Source organism: Terrapene carolina, unplaced genomic scaffold (genome assembly GCF_002925995.2).
Source record: "Terrapene carolina triunguis isolate 2854851 unplaced genomic scaffold, T_m_triunguis-2.0 Scaffold51725, whole genome shotgun sequence".
NCBI lineage: Eukaryota > Metazoa > Chordata > Testudines > Emydidae > Terrapene > Terrapene triunguis.
The window spans coordinates 1-8,804 of NW_020716076.1; the positions used below are offsets into that span (position 1 = coordinate 1).

The 8,804-nt window shown below is 66.7% G+C and overlaps 1 protein-coding gene across 1 annotated transcript; it reads left to right on the forward strand.

Moving 5' to 3' along the window:
* The first annotated feature begins 457 nt into the window (after window positions 1-457).
* On the forward strand, window positions 458-8,578 carry LOC113405951 (laminin subunit beta-2-like). The gene is made up of 9 exons (XM_026647280.2): window positions 458-635; window positions 773-1,014; window positions 4,636-4,839; window positions 5,111-5,255; window positions 5,490-5,697; window positions 6,132-6,273; window positions 7,259-7,435; window positions 7,846-8,002; window positions 8,233-8,578. The coding sequence occupies exons 1-9, from the start codon at window positions 458-460 to the stop codon at window positions 8,364-8,366; spliced, it is 1,587 nt and encodes a 528-aa protein (XP_026503065.1). The 3' UTR covers window positions 8,367-8,578.
* The last annotated feature ends 226 nt before the right edge of the window (window positions 8,579-8,804 follow it).

Consider the following 8,804-nt stretch of genomic DNA (forward strand, 5'->3'; position numbering starts at 1 on the left):
TCCTGCGCCAGCTGGGCCGCCGGCTGGACGACACCAGGCAAGGGGGCGGCACGGGCGGGGAGGGGCTCGGCGACGGGACCCTTCCCCCTGAGCACCCGGCAGGACCGGCCCGGTCCCTCCTCCAGCCTGCTGGGCTGGGGGCAGATGCCCACGTTGCTGCCCCAGCTGGCATGGCCGGCCCCTCGCGAGCAGGCCCAGCAGAGGCCAAGGAGATGGAGACCCCGTGTGGGTGCAGGGCTGAGCCCCACTGCCAAGGCTGGCACGAGGGTGCCGGCTCAGACTCCTCCTGCACCTGTGCCTGGAACTGCCAGCAGCTGCTCCGGCCAGCCCTCTGGACGTCCATCTCCTGTGCCCATGCGCCTGCCGCTGTGCTGGGGAGAGGGGCCTGGTGGCTGGGACGGGGGGGGGGGGCAGGTCCCGCCCTGTGCCCACTCTGAGCTGTGCCCCTAGGGAGGACATGGACGAGGTCTGGAAGCAGCTGCAGGCCGCGGAGGGGCGCCTGGACGGGCTGGCTGGGGCGGACGCGGAGCAGAGGGGCCGCCTGGCCAACCTGAGCAGGGAGCTGCAGGAGCTGAACCGCACCCTGTCCCGCCAGCAGGAGCAGCTGGCAAACTGGAAAGAGGCCAGCTTTTGGGGTAAGGGGGACAGAGTCCCCACGGGAGCCCCTCCCTGCCCTGCCTTGCCCCCAGGTGGGGCAGCCACGTCTCCCTGGCCACACAGGGGCAGAGCTCTCCACGGCCCGGCCTGATGCCCTGCTCCTGTGCCCTGGCAGAGTCCTACCAGAGCATCCAGGCCTCCTCGGAGAACTCGAGGCAGGCGGCGCAGCGGGCCGGTGCCTCCGTGCAGGGGCCAGCCAGCCCGGTGGGCCAGGCCCAGCGCACACGGCAGGCCGCGGAGGGGCTGCTGCGTGACACCGGCGACACCTTCCGCAGGACCCTGGCAGCGCAGAGGAGGTCGCTGCGGGAGGCCCAGAAACGGGCAGCTACGCTCAGCGTCTCCGGGCTCAACGAGAGGGTGAGCAGGGGGAGGGCGGGGCTGGGAGAGCCCAGGACGGGGCAGGGCTCTGGCTGTGGGTTGGGCTGGGGCCCTGGGGAGGAGAGCCCGGATGGGGCAGGACCGGAGCCCAGGAGGGGCAGGGCCGGGAGTAGGATCACCAGATGTCCCGATATTTAACTCCTCGTCCTGCGTCCCGACCGATGGACGATCGGGACGCCATTTGTCCCCATACTGAAAGGTTGCCAGGCGTCCGGTTGGTGCGGGGCCAGCAGGCTCCCTACCCAGCTCTTGCAGCTCCCCAGAAGTGGCGACATGTCCCTGCTGCTTCTAGGCGCAGGAACAGCCGGGGGGGTCCGCACGCTGCTCCCGAGTGCCGGCTCCGCAGCGCCCATTGCCCGGGAACCATGGCCAATGGGAGCTGCGGGGGCGGCGCCTGTGGGCGAGGCAGTGTGCAGAGCCTCCTGGCCGCGCCTCCGCCTAGGAGCCAGAGGGAGATGTCACCACTTCCAGGGAGCCGCCTGAGGTAAGCGCCGCCCGGGCCTGCACCCCGCACCCCAACCCTGAGCCCCCTCCCGCATCCAAACTCCCTCCTGGAGTCAGCACCCTGCCCCCCCTCCCGGGCCCCAACCCCCTGCCCCAGCCCAGAGACTCCCCCTTGCAGCAGGGGCCGGAGCCAGGGCAGTGCACCTCCGACCCGCAGCTTCCTACGGCTTTGCGCTCCCCGCCCCCATGAGTCACGATATTTTATTCTTACGATCTGGTCACCCTAGCTGGGGGTGGGGGCGGGGGCCTGCTGGGAGGAGTGGGCTGACCCGGCTGGGCTAACTGGGAGGGGAGGCGGAGCAAACCAGGACACAAGGGCTCCTTTGACACGTTTAGAAGCGAGCCGGGAAAGCCCCACGGGTAGCAGGAGCTGAAATCGGACAGCCCGTGGCCAAGGCATGATGCTTAGAACGGGCAGCTCTAGGCTCCCCGCTCAGGGCCCGTGGGGCCTTGGCCACGCTGCCCAGCTAGGTCCAAAGCCATGGGGTTCGCCGCAGAGATCTCTCTCCAGCAGCCCGGGCAGCTTTCCCTCTCCTGGGCTGGCCGTGCAGCTCCGCTCTCGCTGGCCTGTTCTTTGCCTCTCCTTGGCTTGGCTGCTCCTGGGGCTGTCCCTTTGCACCCAGTTTGACCCCAAGCAGGTTTCTTCACCTGGGCACTGGGCCCCTTTGACCTGCATTGCCTCACTAGACGGTCAGTCTCTGGTCTCGTGCTTCAGGCTCTGTGGAGGTGGGGGGCGTCTCGCTGACCCTTTGCAGGATCTGGTTTAAGCTAAAACTGCCTTTGGCGCTGGTCCCGTTTTCACCGGGTGGATTGCCTTGACGATCTCTCCCGCGCGTCCCTCCATTTCCCTCTCTGAGTGTCTGCTCCCAGACCCAGGTCTGACTTTCCTGCTTCTCCTGACCTCAGACCTTTCCTCCTTCTCACTTCCCAGTTCTTCTCTCATCTGATCCCTTCCCCAGCTCCACCCGCTAGCTCAGCCTCTACATCCTTCTCCTTCCCCTACAGCTCTTTCCAACTGCCCCTTCGGGTGGATCCCGAGCCCCCTCCTTGGCCGTCTCGCCCCAGGACAGCGTTCTGGGCTGCTGCGTTGCCGGAGCAGGCACCAGGGCAGGGTTACCACAAGGAGCCCCTCCAGGGAGAGAGCTGGGGCAGGGCTTGGGTGCCCCCTCTCATGGATCCACAGGGTCAGTGCGAGGTCCCAGCTTTTAAACAGTCCCTGGGAGAAGCCCTTCTGTGGGCCAGTCCCACAATGGGCCCCACCCTTCTGCCAGGGTCGGCCACGTGGCTTGCCAGCCCCTTACACTGGCTATCAGGGTTCCCTCCCCACTCTGAACTCTGGGGTACAGAGGTGGGGACCCGCATGAAAGTCCCCCTAAGCTTATTTTTACCAGCTTAGGTTAAAAACGTCCCCAAGGCGCAAATCCTTCCTTGTCCTTGGATGAGTACTGCTGCCACCACCAAGTGAGTTAGACAAAGATTCAGGAAAAGGATCACTTGGAGTTCCTGTTTCCCCAAAATATCCCCCCAAGCCCCTTCACCCCCTTTCCTGGGAAGGCTTGAGAGTGACCAAGGTGAGCACAGACCAGACCCTTGGGTTTTTAGAACACTAAAACCCAGTCAGGTTCTTACAAAAACAGAACTTTATTATAAAGAAAAAAAAATAAAAGAAGCACCTCTGTAAAATCAGGATGGAAGGATGGATTCAAAACACAGAGGATTTCCCCTCTAGGCAAAACTTTAAAGTTACAAAACCAGGGATAAACCTCCCTCTTAGCACAGGGAAAATTCACAAGCTACAACAAAGGACAAGCTAACGCATTTCCTTGCTATTACTTACTATTTCTGTAATATTAGATGCTTAGTTCAGATATGGCTAAGGGAGATGTATTTTCCCTTCTCTGGTTCCTCGCTGACCGGAGAGAACAAAGGAACCCAAATCAAAAACCTTCCCCCACAGATTTGAAAGTATCTTCTCCCCTTATTGGTCCTTTTGGTCAGGTACCAACCAGGTTATTTGAGCTTCTTAACCCTTTACAGGGTAAGGAGGGATTTTATGCTACCCTTAGCTGTATGTTTATGACACTGGCGCTCTGGGCTCCAGCCCCTGCTCCGCCCTGCGAGCTCTGCCCAGCGAGTGCCCCTGAGCCAGAGCCAGGCAGAGCCCTGCCCACTGCGCAGGGACCGATGCCCCTCGCCCAGCGCCTGCAGCAACTCCCCCAGCGCTGTCCCCTGGCGCGGCACAGGGAGTCCTTAGGGCAGCCCAGAGAAGTGAAGGTTGCAGCATCGGCCATCCTGCTCAGCCAGCGCCCAGCCCCTTGGTACAGGCTCTGTCTGTCTGCCCTCCTTTGGCAGAGCCCCGGGGAGAGCCCCGGCTCCTGCCAGCCCCCAGCTCTCCCCCCCCCCCCCAGTGTTTTGATCTCAGCTGTGGATTGTCCAGCCCCCCAGGGGAGGCAGGGAGCTCAGGTCCCTCTGGGGCGTTGGGTGCTTGGTGCCAGCGTCCTGGCGAGTGGAGTCGCCAGTGTCTTCTCAGATGCCCCAGTGACATGGGGAGCAAGGCCCAGACGGCCACGTCGCTTCCCCTACCCTGAGAGCAATCAGCCCTTCCCCACCCACTGGGGAGCCAGGCAGCACCGCGGGGAAACTGAGGCACAGACAGGCCTCATAAAAACATGACCAAATATTCCCACGTTGTCCCAATCCACCTCCCCTAGAGGGGTGGCAGGATCGCTGGGAGAACTCTCCTAACTACCTAGCGCTGCCTCCACCGGTCTCAGCTCGGGTCGCTCCGGGAGGGCGATTTTTTTCAACCCTCTGAGCGATGTGGTAACACTGACTTCATTTCCTAGTGTAGAACAGGCCTTGAGCTGCCCTGGGAGCAAACTGAACCCTCCTCCCCGCCCCCGGTAGCCATGTGGAGCACAGGGAGAAACTGAGGCACACCCTGGAGTCATACAAATCATTCCCCCTTTGTCGCCGCCTCCCTCCCAGCTGTGGGGCCCTCAGTGAATGCAATGGCAAGCCCAGGGTTCTGCCCTCCTCCCCTGGGGCCGGCTGGCTCTCCGGCTGACCCCCTGCCATGCGCTCTCTGCCCTGCAGATCTGTGGGGCGCAGGGAGATCAGGGCTGCGAACAAGCCCCCTGTGGAGGGGCCTCCTGCCAGGATGACTCCGGGCAGCGGCGCTGTGGGGGCCCAGGCTGCAGGGGGGCGCTCCCCGTCTCCACGCAGGCCCTGCGCTCCGCCCAGGATGTCTCACGCCAGTTGGAAAGCACGGCCGGGCAGCTGGGCACCATCGCCCTTAAGGTACGGCGTGGGCAGGGGCGGGGACGGTCTCCTCGGGCATCAGGCCTATGATTTAAGCTGCAGGGGTCCCGGTGAGGGTGTCTCTCACAGGGTCTGCTAGCCTCGCACGCCTGTGGGCACCACCCTCGCCCCACGCAGCTTTGTGCGCACACAAATGTGCCAGTCACATGCCTGTGCTGCCTGCTGGGCACCCCCTTGTGTGTTCCCCCCACACTGGGTGTGGCACACAGCTGGCACCAGCCTGGAGCAATCAGCTGTGAGGCCCTTCCAGGTGCAGGAGATCCAGGAGCTGGCCCGGGGCGCCAGGAGACGAGCCCAGGAGACACTGGATGGGTCCCAGGCAGCCAGAGGCCACATGGAGGAGTCCACAGCCAGGCTGCGAGAATTCATCCAGAAGATCAAGGGCTTCCTGGCAGGTAGGAGCTGGGGTGGGCCTGGGGTTCCCAGGAGCTCCGGTGCCCTCTGCAGCCTGGCGTGGTGGGTGTCCCAGGGCACCGCTACGCCAGGCCCAGCCACGGGCAGGCATGGGGTGAACCGGGGCCCAAGTTGGCGGCTGCTCCAGTCCTGTGGGTGCCCAGCCATGCCCTGGCCTGCCCCCGCTGGCATGCCTAGGGCCTGCTGCCCCCGCTGAGGGCCTTCCCTGTCTGCAGAGGAGGGAGCCGACCCGGAGAGCATCGAGCTGGTGGCCCGGCAGGTGCTGAACATCTCCCTGCCCAGCAGCCCCAGCAGGGTCCGGCACCTGCTGCAGGAGATCCAGGACAGTATCCGGCAGCTGGACGGGGTGGACGCAGTCCTGAACAGCACGGCCCACGGCCTGGCTGCCGCCAAGGAGCTGCTCACACGGGCAGGGCAGGCCAGGTGAGTTACCGGGGTCGGGAGCAGGCCAGGGGCACTTGCTGAGCGCGTGGGGGGAGTTTCTGGCTACTCTGGTCCCAGCCTTTCCCTGCAGGGGGCGCTGTGGGAGCAGGGTGCTGGTTGTGGAGGTGGGGCAGGGGGCAGTTCTGGGGGAGCTCCCAGCAGGGGGTGCTGTGGGGGTGGGGCGCTGGCAGGGGGGGCTCCTAGCAGGGGGTGCTGTGGGGGTGGGGCGCTGGCTGTGGGGAGCTCCCAGCAGGGGGTGCTGTGGGGGCGGGGCAGGGGGCGGTTCTGGGGAGCTCCCAGCAGGGGGCGCTGTGGGAGCGGGGGGTGGCTGTGGGGGGAGCTCCCAGCAGGGGGCGCTGTGGGGTCAGGGCGGGGCAGCTGCCTGGGGGCAGGGGTGGGAGGGGCCGAGGCTGACGCTGTCCTGTGCCCCCCAGGGAGCGAGCGGTGGGCGTGAGGGGGGTGATCGCGGCCACGCAGGAGGTGCTGGCAGGGGCGAAGGTCCAGGTGTCCGTGGCGGGGCAGGCACTGAGGAGCACCAAGGAGGCGGTCCGGGGCGTGGAGAGCAGCGTGAAGGAGGTGAGGGGCTCTGCCATCCTGGGGACCCTCGTGGCCCCCCCAAGCCAGGCTGTGTCCTGCCCCGGAGTTATCCGCACACATTCAGGCACCCACCCGTTCCCAGTGCGTGGGGCTCTGGGTGCACACGGCTGCTGCCGGGGGGCAGGACCTTTTCCCAGGGAAAGAGCCTCACCCAGTGATACCCTCCATGGCCTCTGGTTCCTCACTCCATGCGGCCAGCCAGGGTCAGGGCTGTCTGGGGGGCTCCGGTCTCTGCCGGTGTCATGGGCAGAGAGCTGAGCTCGGGCGGCTCTCACCTGGGGCTGGGGCCTGGATGGGTTCCCAAGAACTCCCTTTGGAGCCCAGTTTATAGAGTGCCCCGAGTTCTGGTTGGCTCTGCCGTAGCCAATCGTTACCCTAACATCTTACTAGCCAATCCGAGCCCAGCGTAACAACGTTCCCAACCAATCCTGGCCCAGCCAGAGAGGAACCAGCGAAGCCCCAGCCAGCGAACGCCAGGGCATGGGGCGCCGACAGCGCACGGGGGAACGAGGGTTTCACACCCACGCCCGTTGAGCAGACAGACGCTGTTCGAAGCTGTGGCTGTCCCTGGTGATGGTGGGGGCAGTAGGACGGGGTCTCCGTCCCGCCAGCCCAATAGGACCTTGTTCAATGTCATTTCGATGGACGGTGCGGCCGTGACTTCCTGCTCCTCGGCTAATGCTGCTGCAGACAACGGCCTGATCCCCACGCCCTGAACCCCCCTTACCTCCGCTGGCTGGAGCCCTCCCCTCCCGTCCCCAGCTGCTCTTCCTGGGGCCGGGCCGGGGACTCGCTGGGGCTGTGTGGACTCTTAGCCTGGAGGTGGGGACCAGGGGGGCTCCCACAGGCTGGGCCAGGCCACAGCCCCATGGGCAGCCTGTAGCGGCTGCGCTGCGGGGACGGGTGGGACCTGGGGCACCCCCATCCCGCTGGCTCCGGCCCCATTCCCCTCTGTCCCGCGCAGGCCGAACGCAGGCTCCGGGGGCTGCAGGAGAAGGAGGCGCGGGTGCTGAGGCCCCTGCAGGCGCTGGCGAAGCAGGTGGCTGTCCTGCAGGACAAGTCCAGGGCCAACCGGGGGCTGGCCAAGGAGGCCAAGGAGAAAGCTGAGCGAGCCGTGTCAGCCACAGGGGCGCTGGGCCAGGTGAGAGCCCCCGGTCCTGCCGTGCAGAGCCTGGAAATGCTGCTTCCAGCATGTGACCCCTCCCCTGGGCCCCTGGATGCCAGCCCCTGCCCTCCCCCTCCCCCGCACAGAGCCCTCCCCCTCCCCCACACAGCACCCTCCCCCCAGCCCGCACCCTCCTCCTCCCCCGCACAGCGCCCTCCCCCCAGCCCACACCCTCCCCCGCCTGCCTGTTGGTGCCCCTTCCCCGCACAGCACCCTCTCCACCACCTGCTAGCCCATGCCCTTCCCCCACCCTATGCCCACCAGTCTGCTCGCCCCCGTCCCCCTCACTGCAGCACTGGGCATTGGGGGCAGTGGGCCCACGCACCCAGAGGGCAGGACCCCCACAAGCCTGGCGCCGGGTGTCAGCCTGTGCCCCTCTGCCCCAGGCGCTGGCAGCGGTGAGGCAGCGGTACGCGGCGCTGGAGAGCCAGGTGGGTGGGCTGGCCGGGGCCTCGGGCGACGCGCTGCTCCGGGCGACGCGGCTCCTGCAGGACGCCCAGCAGCTCCTGGACAAGGCCAGCGGCAGCCAGAGGAAGCTGGAAGGTACCCGGGGCGCGCGGCTGGGGCCGCAGGAGCAGTGCCCAGCCCCACTCGCCAGGGTCCCTGCGGCCCCCCATTCAGACGGGTGCTCTGGGAGGGGTATGGGCACGTGCCGCGTGGGGGCTGCGGGCCAGGCTGGCTGTGGCGTGCGAAGGGCCCGGCGTGGGGGGCAGGGTCCCCGTAGGTGGTGCGGTCATGGCGGGGGGCTCACCGCTGTCTCCGCCTGTCTGCAGAGCTGGAGCGGCGCTTCGAGGCCGGCGAGGAGGTGCTGGAGGCCAAGGCCACGCAGCTGCAGGCGCTGGAGAGACGGGTCTCTGGGCTGCTGGAGGAGATCAGGGAGAAGGCCAATGCCTACGCCACCTGCTAGTGCCAGGGTACCGCCCGCCGGGCCAGACAGCCAGGCTGGACCCCCACAGTGCCCCCCTCCCCCCTGCCAGTCTGAACCCCCACGGTGCCCCCCGGGCCGGACTGACAGTCTGGACCCCCGCGCCTTCCTCCGTGGTGCCCCCTGCCTGCCCACCAGTCTGGACCCCCACGGTGCCCCCCCGCCCCGCCTGACTGTCAGTCTGGACCCCCGTGCCTTCCTCCCCGGTGCCCCCGCCGGGCTGCAGTGTCCTGCTCCCCCCTTCCCCCGCCGTGCTGCCTTGTCCCCCCCGTCCCCCAGGGCTGGGGAGCTGACCATGGCTGCTGGGCTGGGCCTGTGACCTCGGGCACTGGCCACCCTTGGAAGGGCTGCTGGCAGCAGCTGGGGGCTCCCCTGGGGGAGCGGTGGGGGTTGCCTGCCCCCTTCCCCCCTGCAATGCAG

Bases quoted from the DNA above. Each gene is read 5' to 3' on its own strand.
- LOC113405951 (XM_026647280.2), top strand. From the start codon at position 458: ATGGACGAGGTCTGGAAGCAGCTGCAGGCCGCGGAGGGGCGCCTGGAC. The intron at 5,698-6,131 runs GTGAGTTACCGG...TGTGCCCCCCAG, and splicing joins ACACGGGCAGGGCAGGCCAG to GGAGCGAGCGGTGGGCGTGA. The intron at 6,274-7,258 runs GTGAGGGGCTCT...TGTCCCGCGCAG, and splicing joins TGGAGAGCAGCGTGAAGGAG to GCCGAACGCAGGCTCCGGGG.